The sequence below is a fragment of the Lasiodiplodia theobromae genome (genome assembly GCF_012971845.1).
Source record: "Lasiodiplodia theobromae strain AM2As chromosome Unknown scaffold_9, whole genome shotgun sequence".
Taxonomy (NCBI): domain Eukaryota; kingdom Fungi; phylum Ascomycota; class Dothideomycetes; order Botryosphaeriales; family Botryosphaeriaceae; genus Lasiodiplodia; species Lasiodiplodia theobromae.
In genome coordinates, this window is record NW_023336585.1 from 931,412 (window position 1) to 959,359 (window position 27,948).

Here is a 27,948-nt window from a genome sequence, read left to right on the forward strand (position 1 = left end):
TGTAGCATGGCATTTGATGCGCGGGTCTGAACGTGGATGAACCCCTTTCAAATAGACACTCACTCGGGTGTTATTCATGTTTTCTTTCAACTGACACTTTAGAGAGAGAAAAATTCAGAAGAGATGTTGATTGAAACGTTTAAACATTACCAGTACAACTTTCAATCTACATGTAGTAACGACAAACTAAATCACCATTAGGCAACGAGTAGCAAGCTGGAACAAAGCCAAGTGGATAACGTACCAATCCCAAAACGCCAAAATTCGCCCCCGACCCACATCTTATAAGAAATCCTAGTAGACATAGCTATCTATGTGGTCGGCGGCTGGTGATAGCTTTGTTGTTGATCCCGTCGGTCATCATACCGAGGATCTTATTGTCAAATTAGGTTAGACGAAGACACGCGATAAAGAGACCGAACTTACCATCTTCAGCGCCAAGCCGGCCTTGAACCCCATCTCCGGGCCCTCGGTATTGCACTCGATGACATGATGGCAGATGGAGCCAATGGCACCGATGCGCATGCGTGCGATACCCAGAACAAGGCAGCCCGCATCTTTGGCGAACTTGAGGCCGCCGAGCACATACAGTGACGACATGGGCAGGAGGATGCCGACAACCGTGTCTCGGGCGGGGTCAAGCGGGGGCGACAGCACGGCCAGGTCGGCCTTACCCAGGTCGATGGACTCGTCGACACCTTCGGCTTCGTAGCGCATGGCAACGTCGCCACCCGCGAGCTGGCCGACGAAGCGGCGAGGTGGGATGGACGGGTTAGATTGACTAGAAGAGGAAAAAGCGGGCCAAGTTAGTTAAAAAGGCAGGGAATGCTGAGGTGGAGCTCCCTCACGCTTCCGCTGCTTCTAGGATGCCGTATCTGGTGCCCAAGGTTAGCATGTTGCGCCTGATGTGGTCCATGCCTCCTCTTTTTGTTTCTTCTCCCTGTTTCAAAAGGGAAGTTAACATACCTCCCACCAGGACCGGCGCCAAGATAAATTACACGTCCGCCTCTGGCCACTCTGGGGCCGACAAGGTCAATAGCTTTGGCGATGTTCGGAAGGCAGGCCTCAACGGCGGCGCCGACGTTGGCGTTCTCCGAATGCATCACCTCTAGAGTTCACGGGAAGGGCGTGTCAGACATTTACTAAATCCGCAGCTTTGCAATCCTCCGGATAACCGTTAGACTCACGGCACATCTCTAGCGTGGATTGGGCATCCGCATCTCTCCCGGCGGCGTTTGCTGATGCGCGCCCTGACTGTTGAAGATTGGCCGACATGATGGGCGAGATGAAGGAAAACATGGGAGGTTCCGGCATCTTGCTGGTGGAGTGTTTTTATGTGCATTCCCTGCTCCAGCTGAAAACAAATCTAAAAAGTCAGTTGGGGCGCAGGCGAGGAGGCGGGCAGCTGCTGTTCGTTCGGGGCTCGTCTTGGGCCGGGAGATTGCAGCTCCGCCGTAGAGGCAGCCAGGGCCGATCCCTGTCATGCACAGGCAGGCACACGGGCCATGCCCGAATCACAGAAAGCCCCGCCGCTTCCTGGTCGCGTGCCTGAGGCCAGATGCTTGATGCTCGTGGAGCCCTTTGCGCTCTTTATGGATTTCGGATTTTTCTGGCTTGGTCGCCACCAGCTGTGTAGGTGTTTGGCCTTCGGTCTGTGAAAGGACTTGTAATTGGCAAAAGTGAAATCATACTTCATTTCAGTAAAGTGAAGCAGAGCAGTATCAAGTGTCAAAAAGGAGTGAATCATGAGACAGCCGACGGCCTCTGCCGGCTTCTTTTGAACGGGGTTGTGAATGATGTTTGGAGAAAGGAGAAACCATGTTTTTATGAACCGGTCTTGAAATAGAAACGTGGTCGACGTATTCGACCCGAGACTTGTCGTGCGAGGTCATACCCTTGAATTTAACATGACCGCCCTTGTTGCTGTACCATCGCTGCGGAATCTCCAGAGGTCGCGACTCCAGGGTAGACAGACGAGAGGAAGAGGCCCATCGAGACGCCGCCAAGCCCAGCACGCGTCCTACAAGGGATTGGAACACGTCGGAATCGTTCATGCATTATTCTTTCATGAGTCCACTCGACGCCCCGTAACCTCCCTTCCTGCGGCGGGGCGAGACTGATCTACTTGGTGCCTGCCAGGAGTATATACAGATCCTTCTCTGTTCTATTGGCGTCCCCCAACTGATTCTTTCGCTCTTGTTTTCTTCACTCCAAAGCAGCGTACATGTCGATCTCCTCGCCACTCCGTCTCCGCCTGCGGACCGGGTCGCTTTGCATCTGCACACCGGGACCGACTCTCCGGGTGTTGGATCGGTGCACGGGAAAGACCTGTGAGATGTTAGAAAATGAACATGACGACTCCCGACGACCTCGGTAGATAGCGGATGCGGAGGCGCGGCGAGCACGCTCAGCACAAGCGCCCAGAATGCAAAACGCGTCTGCCGGTGTAGCACCGGAGGGAGACTGACCTTGGTACCCGACCAGCCGAGGCGGAAGGCAATCTCATGAGCAAACAGCTCGCCAAAGCCCAGCATCAAGCCATTGATGAAGGGGAGAACAAGGTTTATCGCGGCGCCGCGCATCAGGCCCCATAGGGTGGGCGGGTGGTAGAGTATGACGGGTGAGCTGGACGACGAGGGCGGCGACGACGACAGCTCGTTGTTGCCGTCGTAGTTTTCGCTGTCGGACGGGATGGTGACGGACTCGGACATGGCGTTTCTCTCTGGGGCGGGGGAGGCCATGATGGGCGGCTGTAGGGATGTCGGGAAGTGGACGGAGTGTCTGTCTCAAGCGGTGACGCTGTCCTGGAGCGCCAAGCCCGTGGAAGCTCGCGCTCCGCCGCCGAGATGCAGTGACGTTGCCCCGCCGCTGCCTCCGCCGCCCACGCCTTACACTCAGCCCCAGCTCGACTTTTCCCCAAGCTCTCGCTCCTATCGCGCCGCGCTCAGCCAGGATCACCTGCCACCAACCCTGCAGCTTCCCGACATATCTCACCCACCATGACCGAGCCCACGGGCACCCAGCGCGACGACCTGATCTCGCAGTTTTGCGCTGTCACCGGCTCCGGTCCCCAACAGGTATGCCGAGCTTCAAGTCCGCAAGAGCGCTTACTGACAAAGCAATCTAGGCTGAGACCGCGCTCAAAGCCACCGAGTGGGACGTCGCCAACGCCATCACCATGTTCTACGCTTCCCAGGACGAGCCCGAAGAGCAAGATGCCGACGAACCGACACCCGCCCAAGCTCCTCCGGGCTACACTGGTCCTCGCACACTTGGCGGAGCACCCGCTCCCGGCGCTGCTGATCCCGGCTCCTCCAGATCCTCCTCCGGTGCACGTGGCCAGCAGCGCGGAGGTGCGCGCGGTGGTCTCAGGACGCTGAGGGACCTACAAGGCGAGGGCGCGTCCCAGGGCCATGCTCATGGTCACGACGACGACGACGATGAGGAGGACCAGGACTTCTTCGCCGGTGGCGAGAAATCTGGTCTGGCTGTTCAGAACCCAAACAGCGGACCCAGCACTCGCGACCAGATCAACAGCATTCTCGACCGTGCTAGGAGGTAGTACCCATTCTAACTCCATAGACCAAAACTCATGCTGATTCTGACTGCAGGAACATGCCTCGTCCGGGTGGCGAAGACGAGCCGCCTGCTCGCCAAACCCACTTCAGAGGTCAAGGTCAGACGCTTGGTGGTGACGATGAACCCTCCCGCGTCGTCCCCGATCCCCATGCAGGTGCGAGCGCTCCCCGCCGCCTCGAACGCGTCCGTCGTGTAATGCACCTCTGGCGCGACGGCTTCTCGATCGACGATGGCCGCCTCTACCGCTACGACGACCCCGCCAACGCCGGCCTGCTGGAGATGATCAACAGCGGACGCGCCCCGCTTGACATCTTGGACGTGGAGCACAACCAAGAGGTCGACTTGGAGGTTCAGCCGCACAGGGAAGAGGATTATGTGGCTCCCAAACCAAAGTACAAGCCCTTTTCGGGACAGGGTCAGAGGCTGGGCAGCCCCACCCCTGGTGCAACCAGTGGAAGCTCCACGCCTACCCCCGCTGCTGCTGCTTCGTCGAGCTCGGCAGCCCCCCAGGCCCCTGCGATTCAAGTCGATGACTCGCAGCCCACGCTCACCATGCAGATCCGCCTCGGTGATGGAACTCGCCTGCAGTCTCGCTTCAACACTACCCACACCATCGGCGACCTCTACGACTTCGTCAACAGGGCCAGTCCCGCGAGCTTGGAGCGTGACTACGCGCTTATGACTACGTTTCCCAGCAAGGAGCTCAACGAGAAGGCGCAGGTGCTGGGCGACATGCCAGAGTTCAAGCGCGGTGGAGTTGTCGTGCAGAAGTGGAAATAGACGGCTGGTCTATGAAACATTCAAGGACCATGGAAGAATTGAAAATCAGGTATAATAGCTCATTGATCAATGCATAGGGCCTGAAACCTTTTCACATGGGCTCAGGCTTAGGGGTTAACCAGATGGTGGTTCCTTCTTACAGTAGGTAGACAGCGGGCAGAATCAAACATGACTTCTCTGCTGTTCACTTCTTGTCAGAAAATAACATATATGGGTAGCTCAAGCTATCATCCGGACGTGAATATATAGTTATTAATTCCATATTTACATCCGGGCGATAGCTTCAACTACCCATGGCATGAGCAGAAAACAAATCCACGCTAGCCATCGGCTGCGACAGAGGATGGACTCTAAGTCCAAGCCGCACTCCCGCGCAATAGTTTTTCTTGCGACGGTGCATACATGGTCATATCACTTCTACGAATATGGAAGGCTTCGCCTATCGATTTGGATGTTTTTTACATTAGATGAAGATGTCTTGAAAGTCCGTCCAAACTCACTATCACTCGAATGCCCTAGCATATCCGGTATTATCACCACCCAGCTTGATATGACTGACATAATCCTTCGGATGCTCGCACAACTCGTTGGCTACCAGAATTATCGCCGCTAGCCAAAGAAATGTCACGAAGACCAAGAGGTACGCAAGCCATCCGTTGCCCGGCCATGGGTGTTCACACACTATTCTGTAGGAGAACACGCCACATGAAATAACGGCTGGCGGGATGAGCGAGGCGGAATTTAAGAAATGCATGGCAGCCAAGCAGCCCCTGCTTGGTCTTTCCTGGTCATCCGAACGATTCGTCGGCCCATTGGCGTTTTCCAAAAACAAGTCCTTCACGTCCAATTCCCGACTTTCGGATCAACCAGCAGACCAAGGCAAGACTTCCGAAGACTTTGGCAACCAGTACACCCGTGATGTCCCATTCGCCATCCATATCGGCGCCCTGCTCGACATACGGCTCCATAAATCTGTCTCTTCCCTCTTGAAAACGACAGGCTTTGTACTCCGTCATTAATTCTCGGACGTGACAACGGTAGCTGCAACACTCTTTTTGGGCGATCTCGAGCGCCTCTTTCTGCTCGTCTTGTGACGCTGTTGCGGCAGGCTGAGACGCGAAGCCGGGGAGCTGAACGGGTGGTGTATTGAGCTACCCGAAAGGAAGCACTAAATGTACCCCTGGACCATCGGCACCTACTAACAAAGCCTGGGGCCACGCGTACTCACCCGCTGCGACGTCTACCAGCAACACTAGCAAAGTCCCTCCTGTCACGATCAAGATACTTCCCGCTTCAAACGACAGGCCGGCCGAGAATATGTAAATCGCAATGATCTGCTGCCAGTGAAACGAGAGTAGCAACTTGAAGGCGGTGGGTGGTATGCTGAGGGTGGGGTATTTGATGGTGAAGACGAGGAAATTGAGAGATATTGCCGCGTTGAAGAACATGATATGTCCGGTTGGTCGCCATGGTTGGGGGATGAGCGGATTAGCGTCTATCGTGTCTTTGGTCATGAAGAGGTTGGGGATGCTAAAGAGGCACATGATAGTGGAAGGCCATAAAAAAGCGCTACAGATGTCGTTCCAGGTTATGCATCGAGACCGTTCTTCAACATCGGCTAGGATGGGCTCAATGTCGGCTGGGGTGGGTTCGACGTCGGCGGGGGCGACTTCGATATCGATGAGGGGTTTCGGGTCCATGTTGCCTTGCGATGCTTGACGGGGAAATGACATGCCGAGACTCTTGTGTTTCGGGAGGGAGAGCATTTATTGGGTGCTTATATGATTTCTGTGTTGGAGATTTCGCTGCAGAACTTGGGTTGTACCGTGGTTGCACTCAAGGAAGAAAGAGAAGTCTTGACCAAAACCAACGAACATGTAATAAGAACCCCTACCACATGAACGCAACCAAGGTACCGCCCAAACTCGCAACCGCATCTCACATATTGACACGTTTAAAAGCATCCTCGACCCTCAATAAGCACTCCTCGCCCAAAGAAGCCTGATCTGCTTCAAACTTGGAACAGACAACAGCAATCATTATGGAACAGACCACCTCATCGAACGACCCAGGCTTCTGCCTCAAAACCACCATCAATGCCGAGGAACCGCCACCCTACTCAGAGCAGAAAAATTCTTCTCCAGACTTCGACTTTGACCAAGCCGCGCCTGCTGAAGTGGAAAAGCAGCCTCGAGCCATAGACTGGAGTGACATCGTGACCGCATCCGCATGGCCGCAGGTCATCCTTGCGCTCCTCCACATCCCGACTATGCTCTTTCCGCAAAGTACTCTCTTAGACATTGGCTTTCCGCAACCATGGGTCCGCAATGACCGCCTCTGCTTCATCAGCGGTTGTTGTTTAGGCCCTGCTGTCCTCAGCTCCTTCCAAGGCAATCACCTGGGCCGCATGCTCCTTTACAAAGCGTTCTTGCCGATCTTGTGGCAACAGCTCGTTGCGACGTACCTGGAATCAACTGAGCTGGGGTGGTGGTGGAAGGAAATGGTCGGGTGGGTCCTGGTCGTCGCGGGAGGCCAGCTCCTGATACTCACGACGAACTTGTATCTGGGAGAGTACGCGTGGCCCGAGGCATCGCAGGAGGAGCAGAGGAAAACACTTGAGAAGTCGCTGGAGCGGCGGAGGGAAGCTTTCGAGGCCGAAGAGGAAGCGCGCCACGAATACCGTCGTAAATGGGGAGGGGTAGGAAAGAAAGAACAGGCTGAAGCCGGCGCTGATGGTCGTCAACATGGAGACGCGTGTTCCGTGAAGGATCTTAAGGCGGGCGTTGATGGGAAGTGGGAAGTTACGGATGAGCTGATCGCCACGGTTTTCGTAAGTTTCTCTTGCATTTCACAGCCCCTATCGATCCCTGAGCTGACGCGTGTTTCTGTGAACAGAAAAGACCAAACCATGGTGGCGGAGCGATCAAATACTTCTTTTCCTCCGCAGCATGTGTCTTCCTGCCACTGGCTCTCATACTTGGCACGTTTTCCTACAGGGTACTGCTGCACAGCCCATGGCAGGGCAACCAACTGCTTGCATACATTTTGTGCTTTGTGGGGCTGATTTGGCTCAATTTGATGTTTGTTGCGGCAATTGTGCTGCGTGAGCTTCCAGAAGATACTTCAGGATATTGGTTTGTTCAAGATCGAAAGTGGGTAATGTTAGGTGGTGAGAATACATCAGACGCACTGCGGTTGTGATTTCCGGGCCGGAAGTTTAAAGAAGGCAAAATGCATTTGTATGGATAACTTTGACTATGATAATTTGTGGAGCATCATCCTTGGACAAGACAATACATTCACCCGAAATTACGACCAAGCTGCCAGGCACCAACCGCCACACTATCTCACAGCTGTGCCTTCTGTCCATCATCTGCACGAACCGGAACCTCCGCCCAGGCCTTCTCGAATCCGCCGCTCCTCAGCCACTTCGGGCCGCCTGCCTGCACGCCGTCCATTCCCATGGCAGCCGCCTTCAGCCAAGCATCCTGCCCCTCGATCGCAAAGCCCCTCCTATCCTCCTGACGCAGCTTCGCACACGCCTGCGCACCGTTAGCGACGGCTCGCAGGAGCTTGGGAGTATGCCCGTCGTCATCGGTCATGCTGTTCACACGATCAAACAGCTGCTGCCAGCCATGATTACGATGGTTTGAAGAGACGTAGTTGACGATCTCGGCGGCCGGGAGCTCGGGAGCGCCGCGGGAGGCGTAGCCGGCGAGGTCGAAGCGGCCCTTCCATTCGAGGAGGCGGGCGCGGGCATTGGAGGGGAAGAGCGGCGAAGTGAGGAAGGAAGTGAAGAAGATGGAGGAGGTGACCGAGTGCATGTAGAAGAAGTCGATCTTCGCAACGTGCGGGGGCCGTTGAGGAGCGGCGGTAAAGAAGACTGTTCTGGCTGTCAGCTTCTCACTGCAGAAAACAAAGTGTGTCCGCGGGGGGAGTGAAAGCTTACCGGACGCATCGATCATCTCGGCCGTCTTGCGCTCCAGTTCCTTCTCGCTGCTGTTCTCATCGACAACCCACTTCGCCGCGAGCTCGCACATCTCCTTCCCAGCCCTCCCGACGACGCCGTCGCGTAGCTTGTTCGCGTCCTCCCACCGCGCCGCGCCCGCGAGCTTCTCGTCGGCCCTAATCTCAGCGAGCAGCTGCCCGAGCGTGACGCCAGCATCCGCCTTGCCCTCCTTCTTCTGCGCGTCCGCAACGCGCTCCGCGCCGAGCAGGAAGCCGCCGATCCAAGCGTCGTGCGTAGCGGCCTGGGCGAGGGCCTCGGCGACGATGGTGGGCTGCGCGAACTCGACGCCGAAGCCCAGGTGGATCAGCGGGTGCACGAAGCCGGCGAAGGTGCGCACCAGCAGGTCGTCGGCGCGCTCGTCGCGCGCGAACAGGTACTCGCTCAGCACCGCCGACACGCCCTTGGCGTCCAGCTCGCGCGCAAAGTGCACCAGATAATCACCGTAGTAGGCCTCGTCGCCCAGGTGCGCGGCGAAGGTCGTCCGGTTGCTGAGGTCCGCCGTGACGCGCGGGTGCAGGGGCACCGGCGGCCGCTGGTAGGTCTTGTTGGCGTCGTAGGCGGCCTGGATGGCCGAAGGGGTGGCACCGAGGGCGTAGAGGGTGAGGAGGTGGTGGACAATGTGGTTCTGTGCAGAGGATGAGTCATTGATGTATGCTTGAGAGAGACCGAGGCCATCAGTTCACGACTTACGTGGAATCCCTCATAATTGAAATAGATATGATACTTCTCGTGGTTCTCTTGCAGGAGCTCCGACACCTTTTCGGCTGACTCCTTCTTCAACGGCGCGACGAAAAATGCCGGCTTCTCGTTCGCCGTGAGCTGGATCTTGGTCGAGGTAGCCATGTTTCTTTGCCCGACTGGGACTCGAGTCGTTGTTGGGAGTTTGAAAGGGATAAGTGAAGAGCAATGTATAGCGCAAGGCTTTGGCCAAGCAGAGAGCCTCGAGGCCAATTGAATCTTGGTCGTCTGTGCCGTCGTCAAGACGGTTTTGCTTTACTCGCTGATCAGATGGGTCCTTTCTCCGCACAGAAGAACGGCCTACTTATATGCGTCCCAGACCAGCGCTCCAGAACCTCACGATCACGAAATCCTCTATCTCACGGGCCAACGGGCATTAGAGCGCGCGAAGGAGCGAGGTGTGGGCAGAGAGACAATTGGACCCAATTATCAGTGGCTACCGTAACAATGCAAGGAGGGGGCGGAGGGGATGAAAAGGGAAAGAGAACATGCCGTCTTGCGAGATGTTAAGCCTCTAATCCCCGCAGCTTGCGCTCCTTCCCCGCCGCCTGCATCGTCTGCTTTGGTGGTCGTCAGGTTAGTTGACCCCCTGATCCTGGGCAAGTCATCACGCATGGTTAATTCTGACGTATGAACACGCCCCTCAAAAACGATCATCAGGCCGCCGCTCTGCCAATCCGCAGCTACGTGATTGGTCGGACGAGGGAAATGCTTGCAGACCTGCAGACCAGTGTCTTGGTAGAGACGTCCGCTTGGTTCGGACGTGCATGCCCGAAAGCTCCGCTGAGTAACGGGCCGGAGTCTGGAGCACGCATTTGGGAACGTGCCATATGTTAGTTCGGGTTTTTGTCAGCAGCGGTGGAGGCCCCCGCGTTTGCTCCTTGTCGGAGCCTCGGGGCCCGAAGACGCGAGTGATGAGCTGTCGGATGTCATTCCGCCATCTTACTTAACCGCAACTTGCTATTGGTCAATCCAAAAGCTTCCCCATAGTGGATTATTGTCTGCACGCTTTTGTAGCTCACAAATACGGCCTGACACGTACACAAGTAGCATTGTAATTACGAGGCAAAGTGCTGATCTGAAGAAGAGGAATGGAATTACTACTTTTGGAAATCACTTTGCCTGTCAGGTATAATGCCCACCATACAGCCATAAACGCCGTACCAATGCAATCTGACAGAACCCGTCTCAAAATAATCACGTCCGAATACGAGACAGTGCATGCTTGCCTCAAGACTCCCACTTCCTGGCTTCCATGCCATCAGGCGGGGTCGTCGGGACCGTGGCCTTACCAACTTCAGCCCAGTTAGTGCTCAGAGCCGTGCCATTGCTCTCTTGGAAGCTCTTAAGCATAGCCCTGCGTGTGTCCGGGTCTGAGTTCTTGTACAGCTTGCGGAAGAAGGCGTTGGCAGGGTCTCCGCCGTCATCATCGTCATCATCATACGGGTCAGCACCTGCTTGCTTGGGCTTGGTCAAATCGCTGGCCACCTTGTCCCAATCCTTAGGTCCGGAGCGCGACGAGGTGGGGTATGCCGGGGCTGTTGCGGTCGACTTAGAAGCAGCAAGGCTGTTGGTAGCCGTCTTGAGAAGCGACTCATCCTTGCTCTCCAGCGCAGACCACTTCATGCCCGGCGTTTCCTTCTTGAGTGTGATTTCGACCTTCGAAGGCGTAACATTGTAGGATGACTTGTCAGGAACGACAGGCGCGAAGAGAGGATCGAGGTTAAGTTCATACGACGTCGAGTTCGCGGTGGGGAATGATACCGACAACTAGCTTTGGTTAGCTCTGCTGGCGAAAGACTCGCAAAAGTAAACTCACGCTGCGCTCCTCAATTTCAACCTCAACCTTATCCTTGGGCACACCCTTCGCGAAGATGCTGATGGTGACATTCTCGCCAAAAGAGTACCACTCGTGCCTGACCTTGTCCGCGGGGGTGGGCTGGGGAGCGGGGGGCGTCGCCGCGGCCGTCTGCTTGGTACCGGAAGTGCTGGTAGCCTCTGCAGGCTGGGGCGCAGGAGTGGACTCGGGCTCAGTGTCGGGCACATCAACAGCCGTGACCTTGCGGGCCTCATCATCCTCAGCCAATGCCTTGAGCTTGTTTTCGACCTTCATCTCCCACACTTGCAACGTTTTCTCCTTGTCGGTAAACTTCTTGACCAGGCCGAAGACATGACCAGCGTTGGCGTACTGTCCCAGGGCAAACAAGGTGACGGCACGGCGCTGCTGTGCTTCGGCGATGAGCTCGCGCTTAGCACGCTTGTGAGCGAGGTTCACGGCGATCTCGGCATCCTTGAGCGCGGCTTCGAGGCTGGGCGGCGAGGAGCGCTGGTAGGCGGTGGAGCGGCTGATGTAGTACGAAACCGCCTGAGGGTTCTGGGCGAGTGCCTCGGTGAACTTCGCAATGGCGACATCGTACTGGCCGGCCTGTAGAGCTTCCTTGCCCTTCGAAGCGGGGTCCATGGCGATTAAGAGTGACTCGCGGTCGGGACGAGCTGTGTGACGGATTGCGGAGCTGCAGAAGCTTTGGTTGCTTCTTTAGTAGGGCGCGAAGCTGCGTAGCCTGCTCGAGGGCGTAGGCATGCGGATATAGAAGGAGTGGAAGCGCGCAGAAGCTCCGGCGGCCGACAAACGCGCTTGCCCCGCCGTGCACGCGCAACTTGAGCCTGCCGAAGCTGTTCCGGATCTGGGGCGAAAAGCGCCGACGTCATCGGACCTCACTTCTCCAACTCAACATCTCCCCGTTTTTGCACCTGTTCCTTTCTGCATGTCGCGCGTCGCACACCCATTGTACAATGCTTTGATCCGGACCCATCATATCACCTCTCGGAAAAAGGTCGCCAATCTGAAGAAGGCTGCCGACAACCATGGTGTTTATGCTTTACTCTGCAGCGGCGGCTGTCCTGGAATCATGTATGCCGAAGGGAGCGCCGATGGTGTGAAGGAATGGGTGTCGTCAGTAAATGTTCGTGAAACTCGTCGCCTGGGACAGCCCTCGACTAATTCCGCGCAGAGACTTCGATATAAAGACTACCAACTGGCCGTTCGCCCAGCTCCTATTGCGCCGGAAAATGGCACAGCTGCAAGTCGGCATGTGCCAGTCGGTCTGTTCGAGGTCGGAACGGTAAAAGAGTTTGGCGCAATCATGCAGCAACGAGCCATCTGGTCCTGGTGGAGGAAGGGGATGGGATACGTTTCCGAGGATGATTAGGAACGCTCCAATAGGTATAATAGCGGTGGCTGAGCTGTCGCAATGTAGTGTAATGCTGACCGTGATAATCCGCTCCAGAATAGATAAAGCTGCTGAGCAGAGTAGGCCTGCTAACCCCAGAGGTATCTCGCAGGAATAGGAGAGGCTTGCTGAGTGAAATGAAGAAACCGCCAGAAGAGGGGGCGCAAGGCCCTCGAGTTGGCCACAGTCTTGTATGGTGGTACGCAATCAAAAAAAGTGTTTTTCTTCCAACTCGGTGGGTTTGCTGTTTTGAATTGTTTTTGTGATTTTCTCAACAAGCACTCTGAGAGCGGAGAAGCTCAACCAGGCACAGGTGCATTCCGCCTCAATGAACTGTGCTTGTCCGCAAGAGAAGAAGGCGTCAGGGAAGACTGGAGAACCGGAAGAAGGCCACGAGAAGAAAGTACAGAGAAAAGCAAGTCGAGAGGATTCGAAGATCGGAAAAAAGCCAACCGGAGGGATGACAGGTGCGCGGAAGCTCAGGTGAACCGGATACAGCGCTCAGAAATCCCGAGGCGTTAACAACCTCCTTGCCTTCCACTTCCGAGACTTGCTCTTCTTCTTCTTCTTCTTCTTCTTCTTAAGCGGACGCGACAGCGGGAAGAACAGCTCCAGGACCGGAGAGGCAAGCGCGGTGGTGACAGCAGGACGGACACGCGGTGGCGACTTGGCCACGACCCTGGGGACTGCGAACGAAGAGATGTGACGGCGGCGCGGACGGTCGGGTTGGTGCTGGCAGCGCCGAGACGAGAGGAGACTGAGAGACGAGGTGCCGGAAATGACGTGATGGAGAGAGGCACTGTCACCCATCCGTTTAACATCGGCAACCTCGCTCTCCGTCTCATCATCCCGGGATCCAGGAACACGGGCAGCGAGAAGGGCGGCGTCGGCGCGGGCAGTGGCGGAGAAGCGAGCGCGGATGCCGTGATTACTAGGGAGATCTAGCAATCCGTCGTAGGTCCAAGGGATCTGGTCCTCTTCTTCTTCCTCTTCCTCTTCATGCTCCTTCTTGTCCTCTTCTTCCTCTTTCTTCTCCTCCTTCTCCTCCTTCTCCACTAGGGCGGGCGCAGATGGGAGGGAGACGGGCTGGGCGGCTGTTGAGGGCGCGGGCCCGTGTGCCGAGGAGTCGTCGTCGTACGAGGGGCAGGTGTAGGCCCGCTTACCGCGGGCAGCGAGATCCTCCGGAGAAATGAAGCAGTCCGCTGGGAGACTGGCCATCTTGGCGAGATGGTCGGCCTCCCAGTCCTGGTTGACCTCGGTCAGAGCGGGTGACGGCGGACGAGACGGAGACGGCGACGGCGCGAACCAAGGCCAGGCGCCAGGCATCTGCTGCTGCTGCTGCTGCTGCTGCTGCTGCGACGGAGGCAGGGAAGCGGCCAAGCGGCGGATGCGACGAAGGACCGGGACGACGAAGCGCGCAGCTAGGAGGCCAAAAAGGCCAACCAGGCAGAAGGAAAGGCGGAGGGAGCGATGAGCGACGCAGTTGTCGGCCGTAAGCGGCTCCAGAAGCTGCATGTCGACGGCGAAGAAGACCAGGAGACCGACGAGAGCGCGGGAAAAAACGTGGATGCTGGAGCTGAGCGCAGTGCCGCTCAGCGTCATCCAGATGACCATGGTAGTGAGGGCCACGACGTCGTAAGTGCAAGCTGACATGATGCTGTTAGGGGCGATATAGTGCTGGGGTTGCAAAATATCTCGTTAACGGTATCGGTGTGGAGCTTGCTGGAGGTGCGCGGTGGAGAGAAAAGGATGGAGGTTGTAGACTAGCGGGCGAAGATATAGGCGGTGCGCCTCGCTTAGAGTGTTATTCACTTTCGACCGGGAAATGCGGGTGAAGTATTTGGATCTGGGTGAAGAGCACTTTCACACAATTTGGCCACCTTACTTCTCGCGCATGGCGTCAATGCCTTGTGAATGGCCGGCAGCTACAGCTCTAGCTGCCAATGGCATGTCAATGGTCTTAGAGCGCAGTGAACTGGCAATGATATATCCATATTTAGTTTGTTGTTTACAGTAATGACAGATAACTAGTGCCAGGTGCCGAGACTGTCAATGACGTCTACCATCACGCTACCACTAGCTATATTGAAGCTGGGGCTCATTGCGACAGTATTTATGTTCCAAAACTAAGCGAACTGGTAAGGCGATAGTCGCGCGAAATGAAGGAGGAAAAGTACATTCGGAATGTCCACAGCGCAATGGCATAATAACGTATCAATCGAAGCACCACTTTGGCCAGCAACAACAAAGCAAACAACGTTCAAAATCAACTGCATGAAATCCCCTGCAGCTTTTAAGGAAACTTATTCCAGGCCCTAGTGATTCGTTGACACTGCGCGCGGAAGTTTCGCTGTCCATCCTTCTGCAAAAGGCGACTTCTAACATAAGCATGGTTGGTACACGCGCGGGGAGAAATTAGTACCACCGCGCACAAACGAGCCGCTCAATAATGGGGTCTGTCTATTGTTCTTCAACAATGTCACCCGGCAATAGAGCAGTTTCCAAGCGCGCAGAGCGCGTCGCATTACAGAACCTGCTTAGACAGCGCGGGCGTGCTCAGATTCCTCTCACACAAGTTTTACGGCACCGCAGCACATGCGACGAGAGAATGTCTCGCAGCGACGCCCTTGGATTTGTGTTGAGCTATCATGATGCGGAGAAGAAGAGTCGAGAAGCAGGAGATGTCGTCGGCGGCAGCCACGTGAGCCAGACCCACATGGATCCCAGGCGCCGATCAGGGCCGGCTCGAATCCTTGCAGTGGGCCTTGCTTGCACCACAACGCGTCAACGAACGCGCTGAGAAAAACCATACCGCGAACGACAAGATTCGAAAATTCGGTGGTATGCTCCGAGCAGATTTTGACCCTTGATCTGCACCTGGTCAGCATTGAACAATCGCCAAATCCGAGGTCCGCGCAGAGCATCCGTCATCTATACACGCCAGCAAGCACGCTCAAAAGGAAAGGCCATGCGCGGCAAGCTCGTTGTCTTCGAGGGCCTGGACCGTGCCGGCAAAACGACTCAATGCGGTCGTCTCGTGGTACGGCTGCAAGAACAAGGCCACCGCGTCCACCATATGCGTTTCCCTGACCGCACCACGCCGATCGGCCAAATGATCAACGCGTACTTGACTGGCGCGAGCGAACAGGAAGACCACGTCATCCACCTGCTCTTTTCAGCTAACCGCTGGGAGGCTGCGTGAGTCTCCTGGAATACCGTGTCAAACAAGGTGGGATGAAACTGACACTTTGCACACTAGCGCCAAAATCAAATCACTTATTGCCGAGGGGACTACCGTTGTTATTGATCGTTATTATTATTCCGGTTGCGTCTACTCAGCCGCAAAGGATAATCCGTCTCTTTCGCTAGACTGGGCTAGGCATCCCGAGGTGGGACTGCCGCGGCCTGACGTTGTTGTGTTTCTGGATATTTCGCCTGAGAAGGCGGCCCAGCGCGGCGGCTTCGGCGTCGAGAAGTATGAAAACTCGAAGATGCAGAAGCGTGTCCGGGAGTTATTCGCCGACATAAAGACACTCCAGCAGGAGGGTCAAGACTTTGTGACTATTGATGCTGGGGACACTGAAGATGAGGTCGCAAAGAGAGTTGAGGAGGTCGTTTTAGAAGTGGTCAAGAAGGTGGACGAGATGGGTAGTCCTTTGAGACTCGTGGAATCGATATGAGAAGAACGGGGATGTAACTTCTAGTGGATAAAAAGCCTAGGGTATCATTTAAAGTTCTACTCAGAACGGGCATGGTGAGTGTCAAGCCGCTGCAATACATTACACCTTCTAATCCACCTCTTCAGCGTCATCCCATTCGCTGTCCTCAACAACTATCGGCGAGAAATTGCCTACCGCAGATACTCCAGTTGCAGTGGCATCTAGGTCCTTCTCTGGTCCTTCGATATCCATGTCTGTGTCCGTATCTGTCTCAACGTCGTCCTGATTTTCCAGTCCTTGGTGATACCAGTCATCAATGTCTTCATATTCATCGTTGCCGTAAGGAGGCACGTTGTCACCTGTCCCAGAGCGCGGCAGGTAATTTTCGATGTCCGCATACTCTGACTCATCATCTGAGCTAGCATCACCTTCGAGCGCCACCGCTGCATCGAGTGCTGCTGCCGTCGCCTTTGAAGGCGAGGCTGCCCTGCGTGTCCGTTTCTTGAAAAGAGTAGCAACCTCCTTCTCGCCGCGAATTCTAAGACTCAGTTCTTTCACAAGCGTTGACCACTGTGTCATCTTCTTGCAGCTAGGACATTGGCCCTGCAATGGCACAACTGCGTCAGGCTTGCCCTCCTGTTTCAAAAAAGTCTCGGATAGGCAGGTCATGTGCGAGATAGCCTGGCAGCCCTCCTCTGGACAGACTAACACAACACACTTCTCCATTTGCATTTGCTTATCGCAGATAGCGCATGCAAGCTTCTTGCCCTCTTCTGAGAGCGCTGTGCTCTTCTCCAAATAGGCTTTCAAGCCTTCATAACTGACATCAATTCCTTCAATCCCCTTTCCATTGCCAATCGTCTCGAGAGTATTGTTCGTACTTTCTGCGCCTGGTCTTTGAAGAGCTTTCGGGACGCTTGCCTTTTCCAGCTCCACGCGAATGTTGCCCCTTAGCTTAAATGGTGTGGATTTCGTCCACTTCTCCCAGACGTGGTATACATCCTCGGCGAAGAAAGCGACGCGGAGGGGCCATCGTTCGAAACTCTTCACGCGCAGAAGAAGATGAAGGTTGGAAAGTCTGTCGGTGAGAGAGGGCGGGTTCCGGCGCACGATACGCTTGATAGTCTTTCCGGTCCTCCCAGAGGTGCGAGAAGTGGTGCGAGCACTGGTAATGCGATCCTCAGCGGGGATATGGCGCGTAAGGTGGGTGTTCTGCCATGCCCATCTGCCAGCACATTAGATAGACGCCACACAATTTCTGGACCGAGGACCGCAATCGCAAGATTGCTCACTCGCTAAATATCAGAGACCGTATTGGACAAGCCAAATCGCAAGAATCAACGCAATCAACGCAAGGATGTCTGTCGGATGACAACTAAAATCGAGGAGAACAGGGTGAGGAATGAGGCTAGCAGTCCGACATGCTAGGGCTAAGGTCACGTGATCATCTCCGGTAGGTACGTACTCGAATTGAAGTGCAGCGATCTTGGAAGGGAAGCCGGCGACGATGCAGACCATCTCCCATGGGCGCAAGGAGTCGCGGTCGGTACGCGCAGCGCCACCCTTGGATTGACCGTTATGCTGCCTGAGTCGGCGCAACGGATTGGGTGTCGAGCCGACGTAAAGGCTGGCACGGCGGACAGTAGACCGCAGGAGGTAGCAGCAGTAGAAGGCAGGGATCGGCTTCTCCATGGCTGCAGTCGAAACGGGGTGGGTGGCGCCGGGGGTGGGTGCAGAGGTGAGGTTCAGCCGGGGGTGCGAGGGCGTGAGTTTGGGCGAACGACGTCAAAGGAAAGCCGGGCGGCGGCGGAGCGGAACAGCGGGCGGGCATGGGCGAACGAAACGACATTTGCAGCAGCACCACCACCGGCAGGCGGGCCCGCCTCGGGGCAGGCTGCCGCAGACTTCAATGCAGAATTGCCGCGCTGAAGTAACCGTCAGCGTGGGCGGCGGCTTGTCGCATGAACATCAAAATCGAGTGATCTTCGCGAAAGCGGTCTAGCCCTGGTAGGCGCATCCGCTGTAGGCGTGCGGCGGCGGTCTTCCTTCCCTCAGCCAAGTTCCAACGCCCACGCTCGACATTCCTTTCATTCGACCGTTCTCACTATCCGTCTGAATACCTCGCCGCCGAGACTTTGCCTGACCACCCCCGTCCCCCTCCAGCCCGCGCCTGCAGCAACCAGCATCCTCGCGCTGCCTGCAGCTTCGACCCGGCGCAAGTCATTCATTAGGAAAGCTGCCCTGACAGATATCCTCCCACATGCTCGGCCCGTAATCCCACCCACACACGCCCTGGACACGCCGCCTCTCTCCTCCTCGCTCCTGCAACCTCCCTCGCCCGAACAATTCGATCACACGCCCGAGAGCACAATCACCCTCCGCTGAGCCGGCCACGGCTGCATTCCGAGACCATGGCGGTTTCTTCGGCCGCTGCTGCTGGGCCCGCCGCCGGTCAGATAACCTTCCGCGCAAGCCCAGCTCAGCCCGCCCAGGCGACCTCTGCACCGCGAGGCGGCAAGATGGCCACTCAGCCATCAAGTACCGCCAACAATGCGCCCCATGGCTCCTCCAACGCCCAAGCCAACGGCACCAGCAGCTTCCCGCTCAGCGCGCGCAAGGCCCAGCCCTTGAGTATGAAATCGGTCGAGCGACGCGGTACCCCGACGGCTGCGCGTGAAGTCTCGCGCTCGACCAGGCTTTTTGGACTCGAGGAAGCGCCGACGTATACCCCCACTGCAGAAGAATTCAGGGACCCTTTTGAGTACATGCGCAAGATCGCGCCGGAGGGGCAGAAGTATGGCATAGTAAAGATCATCCCGCCGGACACGTGGAATCCCGATTTCGCCATCGATACTGAGGTACGTCGGTGAGGGATCTCGGCATGGCCAAGAGCGACGATGGGGGCCTAGACGCGCTTGACGTGTTTGCGAGTGACCGGTCGGCTAACGAGACCTATAGAGGTTCCACTTCCGCACGCGCAAGCAGGCGCTCAACTCCGTCGAAGGAGGTGAGTATTATCGCCATATCATCTGACCACGCTTCTAATTAGCCCAGGCACGCGAGCAAATCTGAATTACCTCGATCAACTTGCCAAATTCCACAGGTCACGGGGCAACAATCTCAATCGCTTCCCCAGCGTCGATAAGCGCCCGTTGGACTTGTACAAGCTCAAGAAGGCCGTTGAAACCCGTGGCGGATTCGATCGTGTTTGCAGAGGCAAGAAATGGGCGGAAATCGGCAGAGACCTGGGTTACAGTGGCAAGATTATGTCTTCGCTGTCGACATCGCTGAAGAACTCCTACCAGAAGTGGCTCCATCCGTATGAGGAGTACCTACGGATTGCAAAGCCTGGAGTCCATCAGATGCTTGAGTTTGAGAACGGCGGCCCTTTCACTCCGTCGCCAGCGCCGTCGCCACTGAAGAAGTCTGTCCACCAGCAGACCCCTCCCGGCAGCTTCCGCTCCGATTCGCCAGCAGCTCGTGCATCTGCTGCCCTGAACGCTTCTATCCATGAGAGCTCTGTCCCGCCACTCCCACCCGCGCAAGAACTTCCCCAGCCAGTCAAGGTCTCCTCAGGGTTTACCGCCGTGAATTCAGGTGGCTTCACAGCTGTGAACGCCCCCCAACAACCCGCCCCCACCTCTGCTGGATTCTCGGCCGTTAACAGCTCATCGGCTGCCCAACACTCCGCACATTCGACTCCTCAGAGGTTAGGCGAAAGTCCGCTGAATCTTTCTGCAAACAACACGCCAGAGATCCGACCACATGGCTTTTCAACGCCCGTGTCAAATGGTCATCTTAGCCAGTTGAAAAGAGGCCCATCCGAGGACTCTGAAATGCATACCAATGGAGAAACCGACGCTTCTGGGAGGCGGAGCAAACGCCTTAAGAAAGACTCCGCCCCGACCGTCGCAGGTTCTCACATGACTCAACCGCGTGTGTCAGCACCCCGCATCGGCATGCCCAGAGATCGTTCGAAGGACAAGCCCGGAGACTACTGCGAGACTTGTCGGAAGTCCTCTGACCCGACTGCGATCCTGCTATGTGACAGCTGCGATGCGGGATATCACCGCTACTGCTTGGAGCCGCCATTGAAATCCACTCCTGACTATGATTGGCACTGCCCCAGATGTCTCGTTGGTGATGGCGAGTTCGGTTTCGACGAAGGTGGTGTCTACTCGCTAAAACAGTTCCAGCAGAAGGATCAAGAGTTCAGAGCAGAGCATTTCCGGGACAAGCAGCAGTTTGACCCTGTACTCAACGCGAAGAGGCCTCCCACTGAGGACGATGTTGAAAGGGAGTTCTGGAAATTGGTCGAAAACGTCACCGACAAGGTTCCAGAAGTTGAATATGGTGCTGACGTCCACGTTACAACACACGGGAGTGGGTTCCCAACTCTCGAGAAGGAACCACGTAATCCTTATTCCACGGACCCGTGGAACTTGAACATCCTACCTTTGCACCCGGAGTCTCTTTTCCGCCACATCAAATCCGACATTTCTGGAATGACCGTTCCTTGGTTATACGTTGGCATGTGTTTCTCTACTTTCTGTTGGCACAACGAGGACCACTACAGCTACTCGGCCAATTACCAGCATTTCGGCGCTACAAAGACGTGGTATGGCGTACCAGGCGAAGACGCGGAGAAGTTCGAGAACGCAATGCGTGAAGCTGTCCCGGAGCTGTTCGAGACGCAGCCTGACTTGCTCTTCCAGCTCGTCACCCTTTTGACCCCTGAGCACCTGAAGAAGGCGGGCGTGCGAGTCTATGCGATCGATCAGCGAGCCGGCCAATTCGTCATTACTTTCCCTCAAGCCTATCATGCAGGCTTTAACCATGGATTCAATTTCAACGAGGCCGTCAACTTTGCGCCAGCCGACTGGGAGCCTAAGGGTGAAGATGGCGTTCAGCGTCTCCAGGACTTTAGGCGCCAGCCCTGTTTTTCTCACGATGAGCTCCTGCTCACCGCTGCAGGTAGCAAGGATGTGTCCATCAAAACTGCAAAATGGTTAGGCCCCGCATTGCAGCGCATGTATGAAAAAGAATCATCTGTTCGAGAAGCGTTCTTGTCACGACACAAACAAGTCAGCATGAAGCCATGCAAGGTTGATGAGGGTGGAGCCAAGGGTCACTGTGAGATTGGGTTTGAAATTGATGACCAAGACCTCCCGGAGGACGACTACCTCTGCAGCTACTGCAAGGCCTTCGCATATCTATCAAGATATGTCTGCAAAAAGTCTCGAAAGGTCGTGTGCTTGAAGCACGCGGGTATGTTCGATTGCTGCGGCTCGACAGAGGACCACCGCTTTTCAGGGGCAAACGGTGACCATACACTGGTTTATCGCATCACGAACGAAGACCTTCGCAATGCCATGGAAAAGGTACTCGAAAAGGGTACGCTTCCTGATCTCTGGACTGCAGAGCTTGACAAGTATCTCGCAGAAGAGCCGAGACCAGAGCTCAAGAAACTTCGCAGGCTGCTCAGTGAGGGTGAGAAGATTCCTTGGGCACTGCCTGGTCTTCCTGAGCTCAAGCGGTACGTCGATCGCTGCAACGATTGGGTGGAACGGGCAACAGCCTTCACCACTCGCAAGCAACAACATCGCCGCAAGAACGAACGACCCTCGCGAAAGTCGACCACCAAGCAGTTAATGGAGCAGGAAGAGCGTGAGCGCGAAATCCGCAAGGTCGAGACTCTCAAAAAACTCCTCGCCGAAGCGGAAGATATTTCCTTTGAATGTCAAGAAATCGGTATTCTGCAAGAACTTATGGACAACATTAAGCACTTCCAGAAGCGTGCGCGCACCATCCTTGCTGACAGAAACATGCGCTCGAATCCGACGCAAGAGTTGGATGAACTGCTCGAACTTGGCCGCAGTTTCAATCTTGATATTCCCGAGGTTGAAGAACTGGATAAGTGGCTACAGCAGCTCAAGTGGTATGACGAGGTTCGCACTTATCGAGAAAGCGTCCACTCCCTTCAGAGCATTACGGATTTCATCAAGCGCGGCCAGGAAATGGGCATTGCCGAGGGCGAAATGCACATGCTCTGGTTGAAGGAAGAGAAGTCCAAAGGAGAGGTGTGGGAGAAGACGGCCAAAGAAGTCATGGCATCCGAGATGGTCAATTATCAACAGCTTGACGCGCTGTCGCAGCAGGCTAAGCATCTCCCTGTCTCCTTGGAGACTTTGGCGAAGGTCGAGGCGATCTTGAAGAAGCAACGCGATGCTCAGGAAGAGATTAAAGCGTTGTACGATCAAAGCAAGGATCCAAATTTCAGGAACCGTCCATGGTACCGGGACGTCCGTGAGGCTATGGAGGCCCTCAACGAGCTCAACAGTAAACCTCCCGGCACCATCGATCTCGAACGAGAGCAAAAGAGGCACGAAGATTGGATGCGCCGCGGCAAGAAGCTCTTCGGCAAGGCCAATGCGCCGTTGCACATTTTGCAGCAACACATGGACCTTGTGAACGCTCGCAACGAAGCATGCTTTGATCTCAGAGATCAACCACGCATGCCCGTTGAGCCTGCTTCAAGAGAACACACTCCTGTCTCTGGTGACGAGAACGGTGCCGGTTCAACTCGCGATGTCTTCTGCATCTGCCGCAAACCCGAGGCGGGCATGATGATTGAGTGCGAGCTCTGCCACGAGTGGTAAGTTTCTAAGAAACGCATATTTCTCTCAGCTCTAATTTCATACTAGGTATCATGGCAAGTGCCTCAAGATTGCTCGTGGAAAGGTCAAGGAAGATGACAAGTACACTTGCCCCATATGCGACTATCGCGTCAAGATCCCGCGCGATGCGACGCGCCCGAAGTTGGAAGATCTCATAGCCTGGTACGACGAGATCCCCAACCTTCCCTTCCAGCCCGAGGAGGAAAAGTGCCTCCTGAGCATCATCGACAAGGCTGAGGATTTCCGTCTGTTCATTGCCAACCACATCAACCCGATGGTATCAAGCCCAGACGAGCTCGTTTCTCAACGCTTTTATCTCCGTAAGTTGGAGGGCGCCGACATCCTGTTGGCACATGAAACGAACTTCTTCCGCCAAGAGCTTCACAAGTGGGCTCCAGTTGCTCCTGAGCCACCTCCAAAGGTAGAAGTGTCGCTCTCGACTCGCAAGCCACGGCCTACCAAACAGCAGAAGATGATGCAACAGCTCGGGATTGACAACCCAGATGATCTTCCGCAGCATCTGCGTACGAAGCAGCATCATTTCAAGAGCAAAGACAAAGACAAGCGCAACAGCATCAGTAAAGGTTCTTCGTCTCAGCAAGAATCGCATACGCCGCCAGGCCTCCCTCATGGCTTCAGTGAGACGCCCAACGGGATTGCTGGACCAAGTGGCAGTGCAACAAGCAGCCAGCAGCAGCCGACCTTCTCCTACCCGACGCATCCCATGACGTCGACTTACGGCGGCACAACATCTCCGCATCTCACAACGGCGTCGGGAACGATAGATCCTTCAATGTCAGCGTTCGCGCCTCATGCTCGGGGCGCGGTTTCTCCGCCCTTCCAGCCGGCGTCCCCAACGACGCCGTCCAACATGGATTCAGGAATGTTCAGCAGCAATGTACCATTTGGTGCAGACCCTGGTGCTGCCAGTCCTGCGCGCAGCAACCTGTTCCAGCACAGCATGAACAGCAGCCAAGGGGCTGGCGATGGTGGCGAAGGCATGCGGGACCTCTTCGCCGACTTCACGACGAACGATGCGGACATAGGACCACCGCCCACAAGTCATGCAGAAGACGCGTTGAACCTGACTGTCAAGGATGGAGATGAGAAGGAGGAGAAAGAAGACACGAGCGAATTCCTTCATGACTAGGCAGTCATTCCAAACATTTTCTTTCTCGTCTTTGCGGCGCATACGGATTGGGACGGTCATGTCTGAACACGAGCAGATGATTACGGGATAGCATCCGTTTAGAAGGGAATCGGTGCGAGGCGAACAGCATGGAAAAACAGGAGCTATGGAGGGTTACAGCCATTTTGTACAATTCCCCGGGTCTGATGGCTTTTTGATTTGCTTCGATGGGTTCAGTTCGATGCTGTTTCTTCTTTTCTTTGCATGTTTTACTTTCCAAAAAGCCTTCTCTTTCCGCATCACACTCCGGAGCACGTTGGACCAAGGCCGCGAGTGAAGGGGCATTGATAAAGTGCATGCGAAAGGGGGTTTTGGGGTTTGGCAGTATTTGCTGGCAGAACTCAGAAGAATTGTATGTTTAGCGAAGACATGAACAATTAATTGGAAGAGAATCGTCCTGCATCCTTGTTTGCTCTGCGGCGTGACGGGCTGTGCAAATGGCGCGCTTGCGGCGGCCGAAGTGCGGCTACGGTGGGCTGCAGCAACCACAGTTTTGTTCTGGTCCAACTTCGCATGCGCGGCAGCAACGAAAACTTCATAGCACAGCGCCTTCAGCAACAATGATGAAAAGCAGAGGGCTCCGGCCCGCCAATTACGCCAGGATAGCGCTCCAGACCCCCCTGCGCGCTCCGAGACAGGTATGTTTCCCGTGGTCGTCCCCGAACCGCTGATCTGATCGCCGAGCATTAAGTTCTCTACACATGCGTCGTTGAAAACTCCCGTGCTTCTACGCGCCCGGAACCCTTCGCTGGGCCTCCGCAGCGCGCTGAATGCTCCCGCTCTCCGCACGCCCCTTGTTGCGGGCTCCGCCGTGTCTGCAATCCGCTTCGCCTCGACCTCAGCAACGTCGTCGGTCCTCGAGAACTCCAAAGCAGCAGCCGCCGATGTAGCCTCCAGCACACCCGTCCAAGCCGCTTCCGAGAGCGTTGATGGCGTTACGGACGCATTTCTCGCCAACATTGCCAACATGCCCGAGCAGATCGGCTACCTGAAAGCCATTGGCCTGGACTATGGCTGGGGCCCGACTGCATGCATCGAATGGCTGCTCGAACATGTGCACATCTGGGGAGACCTCCCATGGTGGTCGTCTATCATCGTGACGGCTGTCGTCGTGCGCACGGCACTGTTTCCGCTGTTCATGAAGACGTCGGACGTCACGGCGCGCCAGACGGCGCTCAAGGAGATCACGGACCCACTGAGCGCAAAGATGAACGCAGCGCGCATCGCGGGGAATACGGATCAGATGATGATGGCGCGCATGGAGCTCATGCAGGTTTATAAACACGCGGGCATCAAAGTATGGGAGGCTTTCTATGCTCCCGCCGCCCAGGCTATCACCGGTTACTGCACATGGAAGCTGCTGAGGGCTATGGCTGCGCTGCCGGTTCCGGGACTCGAGACCGGTGGCCTCCTGTGGTTGAAGGACCTCACAGTGGCGGACCCGTATTGCATCTTGCCGGTCGCCTTCGGTGCGCTCATTCACATCGTTTCGAGGGTTAGTCGACCCTACAGTTCGCGCCGCCACTTTCACTAACTCTCAGGCAGACAGGTGGTGAAACCGGAGCCATGAAGCAGTTGACCGGCCTGCAGAGGAAGTTCCTGCTCTACTTCATGCCCATACTCGCCGTGATCTTCACCATTGCCCAACCGGCTACGGTGCAGCTTTCCTTTTTCGCTGCCTCCACGCTCGGTATGCTGCAATCGAGGATTCTCCGCAACCCAAGTGTCCGCGATATGTTTGGCATCTCCCCGATTGTCCACACCGCCCGGCCCGGCGTCATCGACGTGAAGGCTCGCAGCATTGCGCCCACTCTTGGACAGTTCAAGTGGGAGCCACCCTCTGTGAAGTCTAGCATCGCTCACGCTGGCCCGATCAACAAGAAGACTGTGGAACAGAGCCCATTGGACAGGCTTAAGAGCTCGTACAAGGAGACCAGGAAGGAGCTCAGGGAATTTAAAGAGGGAGTCTTGAGGAGGGCGGGCATGGCACAGGATTCGCGGGCCAAAACCAAGCAGGCCAAAGAGTTCTTGGACCGAGCGGCGGATTACGAGAAGCGGAGGCAGGCTGAGGAGAAGGCGGACAGGCCGAGAAGACGGAGGTAGACTAAGAGTACATGAAAAGACAACAGGCTGTTTTATGTGTATTGTAAGATAACCAGTAGAATCGTTTTCACTCTACATTTGAAGATCTAGCGTGCTGCCGATCAGCCTCAATGCGATTGGCCAATGTTCAGATTCTATCTCCGACTATCGCCGACGTCACAGAATTTCTGAGCTGCCCCTCCATACCCCACGCTCTCTCTCCACACTTTAACTTCTCCTACACCACCCTCTCTCTTGAGCTCATCAACACCCCCACAATGCCTCTCGGAAAGTTCGACGGTCTGGAGTTGCCCGCCGCGGCCGATATGCACGTCCATCTGCGCGACGGTGCAATGATGGAAACCGTCACTCCCACTATACGCCAAGGAGGCGTGAATACCGTCTATGTCATGGTATGGGAGTCATCAATTGTGCTGAGCTCCTTTGAGCTGACCTTTTTACTTCTCTGCTGCAGCCTAACCTCGTTCCGCCGCTCACCACCGTCGACGCTACCCTCGCCTACCGCGCCCGCCTGCAAGCCATCGAGCCGAACGTCACCTTCCTCTCCTCGCTCTACCTGCACCCGGACATCACGCCGGAAACCATTGTCGCGGCCAAGAAAGCCGGCGTCACCGGCGTGAAGTCTTATCCAGCGGGCGTGACGACCAACTCGTCGGCGGGCGTCGTCGACTACGCGTCCTTCTACCCGGTCTTCGCCGAGATGGAGCGGCAGGACATGGTGCTGAACCTGCACGGCGAGCTGCCGCCGTCGGCGTCGGCGGCGGGCGACATCACGGTGCTGAACGCCGAGGAGCGCTTCCTGCCCACGCTGCGCGAGCTGCACGCCAAGTTCCCCAAGCTGCGCATCATCCTCGAGCATTGCACGTCGGCCGCTGCCATCGCCGCCGTCGAGAGCTGCGGCGACACGGTCGCGGCCACCATCACCGCACACCACCTCTACCTCACCGTCGACGACGTCGTCGGCAACGCCTTCCACTTCTGCAAGCCCGTCGCCAAGCTCCCCGCCGACCGCCACGCCCTGCTGCGCGCCGCGGCCCAGGGCGGTCCCAAGTTCTTCTTCGGCACCGACAGCGCCCCGCATCCTATCACCGCGAAGAGCGGGCCCGGTGCTGCTGCCGGAGTCTTCACCCAGCCGTATGCGGTGCAGTTGGTCCTGGACGCGTTTGAGGCGGCGGTGACGAAGGGTTGGTTGAAGGAGGAGGAAGTGACTAAGGAGAATCTGGAGGGATTTTTGAGCAGATACGGGAGAGCTTTCTATAAGGTTGGCGATGAGCGTGGGGAGAGGATCGTGTTGAAGAGGCAAGGAGAGAAGGTTGTGGATGTTGTGAAGCACAAGGAGGGTGAAGTGGAGGTTGTACCGTTTAGGAAGGGACAGAATACGTGGAGTGTGGCGTGGAAGTAGAGTGTCTTGTGCTGTGTCCTGAGGAGTATAGAGTCGAATAGCGTTTGGTCGGTTGGATCGGGAGTGATTTGGCTGAAAATGTCAGGTATTGTACGGTGTTGTACTTAAAGTGCTAGGTTTATTTCTTATCTGTTCGTTCTTTGTTTTCTATAGGCGGTATGGCAAGGCTACAGCCTCACTAAGAAATGGAGTTGCTGATACAGAGGGGTACTGCAGCCAATGGCTCGCGCGAAGAATAGCGGGGGTCCTAGAAAATAGCGTACAGTCCCCTCTTGCAGCCGATGGATTTCCGCTCATACTATAGGTATTTGAAGCTATCGTCCGGATGTAAATGTTGAATTAATAATTATATAATCACGTCTGAATGATAGCTTCAGCTACCCACACATGTTATTCTTCTAAGAAAAAAGGTTGGGGCATAGTTATGCTTGGGGCTTTACCATTCTTCAAGCTAGCCTTCGGCTGCGATATCCCCCTTGTAAGTATGCCTTAGTTCTTTTTTTTTGTTTTATGTTTTATGTTTAAGAAAAGAAACATTTATGGATCGTTGAAGCTATCATCCGGATGCAAATGTGGAATTAA

The 27,948-nt window shown here is 55.7% G+C and overlaps 12 protein-coding genes across 12 annotated transcripts; 6 read left to right on the top strand and 6 right to left on the bottom strand.

Annotated features, from left to right (window-relative positions):
- Positions 1 to 307: 307 nt before the first annotated feature.
- LTHEOB_3697 (N-acetylmuramic acid-6-phosphate etherase) lies at positions 308 to 1,314 on the bottom strand (the record flags this gene model as incomplete). Its single annotated transcript, XM_035512648.1, has 4 exons — positions 308 to 373; positions 427 to 781; positions 967 to 1,108; positions 1,188 to 1,314. The coding sequence occupies 4 exons, from the start codon at positions 1,312 to 1,314 to the stop codon at positions 308 to 310; spliced, it is 690 nt and encodes a 229-aa protein (XP_035362785.1).
- An 891-nt stretch (positions 1,315 to 2,205) lies between these two features.
- Positions 2,206 to 2,741, bottom strand: LTHEOB_3698 (Mitochondrial import protein; the record flags this gene model as incomplete). Its single annotated transcript, XM_035512649.1, has 2 exons — positions 2,206 to 2,328; positions 2,469 to 2,741. 2 exons carry the CDS (start codon positions 2,739 to 2,741, stop codon positions 2,206 to 2,208), a joined length of 396 nt encoding a protein of 131 aa, XP_035362786.1.
- A 258-nt stretch (positions 2,742 to 2,999) lies between these two features.
- Positions 3,000 to 4,359, top strand: LTHEOB_3699 (CDC48-dependent protein degradation adaptor protein; the record flags this gene model as incomplete). Its single annotated transcript, XM_035512650.1, has 3 exons — positions 3,000 to 3,077; positions 3,128 to 3,558; positions 3,612 to 4,359. 3 exons carry the CDS (start codon positions 3,000 to 3,002, stop codon positions 4,357 to 4,359), a joined length of 1,257 nt encoding a protein of 418 aa, XP_035362787.1.
- A 2,041-nt stretch (positions 4,360 to 6,400) lies between these two features.
- On the top strand, positions 6,401 to 7,519 carry LTHEOB_3700 (uncharacterized protein; the record flags this gene model as incomplete). Its single annotated transcript, XM_035512653.1, has 2 exons — positions 6,401 to 7,189; positions 7,475 to 7,519. 2 exons carry the CDS (start codon positions 6,401 to 6,403, stop codon positions 7,517 to 7,519), a joined length of 834 nt encoding a protein of 277 aa, XP_035362788.1.
- Positions 7,520 to 7,706: 187 nt separating this feature from the next.
- Positions 7,707 to 9,211, bottom strand: LTHEOB_3701 (uncharacterized protein; the record flags this gene model as incomplete). Its single annotated transcript, XM_035512654.1, has 3 exons — positions 7,707 to 8,242; positions 8,309 to 8,993; positions 9,059 to 9,211. 3 exons carry the CDS (start codon positions 9,209 to 9,211, stop codon positions 7,707 to 7,709), a joined length of 1,374 nt encoding a protein of 457 aa, XP_035362789.1.
- A 1,125-nt stretch (positions 9,212 to 10,336) lies between these two features.
- On the bottom strand, positions 10,337 to 11,567 carry LTHEOB_3702 (Sgt1 and cs domain containing protein; the record flags this gene model as incomplete). The annotated part of the gene is made up of 2 exons (XM_035512655.1): positions 10,337 to 10,876; positions 10,926 to 11,567. 2 exons carry the CDS (start codon positions 11,565 to 11,567, stop codon positions 10,337 to 10,339), a joined length of 1,182 nt encoding a protein of 393 aa, XP_035362790.1.
- Positions 11,568 to 12,837: 1,270 nt separating this feature from the next.
- LTHEOB_3703 (uncharacterized protein) lies at positions 12,838 to 13,989 on the bottom strand (the record flags this gene model as incomplete). The annotated part of the gene is made up of 1 exon (XM_035512656.1): positions 12,838 to 13,989. One exon carries the CDS (start codon positions 13,987 to 13,989, stop codon positions 12,838 to 12,840), a length of 1,152 nt encoding a protein of 383 aa, XP_035362791.1.
- A 1,423-nt stretch (positions 13,990 to 15,412) lies between these two features.
- On the top strand, positions 15,413 to 16,016 carry LTHEOB_3704 (Thymidylate kinase; the record flags this gene model as incomplete). Its single annotated transcript, XM_035512657.1, has 2 exons — positions 15,413 to 15,534; positions 15,596 to 16,016. The coding sequence occupies 2 exons, from the start codon at positions 15,413 to 15,415 to the stop codon at positions 16,014 to 16,016; spliced, it is 543 nt and encodes a 180-aa protein (XP_035362792.1).
- Positions 16,017 to 16,124: 108 nt separating this feature from the next.
- Positions 16,125 to 17,687, bottom strand: LTHEOB_3705 (Excinuclease ABC C subunit; the record flags this gene model as incomplete). The annotated part of the gene is made up of 2 exons (XM_035512658.1): positions 16,125 to 17,220; positions 17,461 to 17,687. 2 exons carry the CDS (start codon positions 17,685 to 17,687, stop codon positions 16,125 to 16,127), a joined length of 1,323 nt encoding a protein of 440 aa, XP_035362793.1.
- A 719-nt stretch (positions 17,688 to 18,406) lies between these two features.
- Positions 18,407 to 23,822, top strand: LTHEOB_3706 (Phd transcription factor; the record flags this gene model as incomplete). The annotated part of the gene is made up of 4 exons (XM_035512659.1): positions 18,407 to 18,853; positions 18,954 to 19,002; positions 19,050 to 22,650; positions 22,700 to 23,822. 4 exons carry the CDS (start codon positions 18,407 to 18,409, stop codon positions 23,820 to 23,822), a joined length of 5,220 nt encoding a protein of 1,739 aa, XP_035362794.1.
- Positions 23,823 to 24,421: 599 nt separating this feature from the next.
- Positions 24,422 to 25,964, top strand: LTHEOB_3707 (Homodimeric type; the record flags this gene model as incomplete). The annotated part of the gene is made up of 3 exons (XM_035512660.1): positions 24,422 to 24,499; positions 24,553 to 25,356; positions 25,407 to 25,964. 3 exons carry the CDS (start codon positions 24,422 to 24,424, stop codon positions 25,962 to 25,964), a joined length of 1,440 nt encoding a protein of 479 aa, XP_035362795.1.
- Positions 25,965 to 26,221: 257 nt separating this feature from the next.
- LTHEOB_3708 (Homodimeric type) lies at positions 26,222 to 27,366 on the top strand (the record flags this gene model as incomplete). The annotated part of the gene is made up of 2 exons (XM_035512661.1): positions 26,222 to 26,356; positions 26,419 to 27,366. The coding sequence occupies 2 exons, from the start codon at positions 26,222 to 26,224 to the stop codon at positions 27,364 to 27,366; spliced, it is 1,083 nt and encodes a 360-aa protein (XP_035362796.1).
- Positions 27,367 to 27,948: the final 582 nt, after the last annotated feature.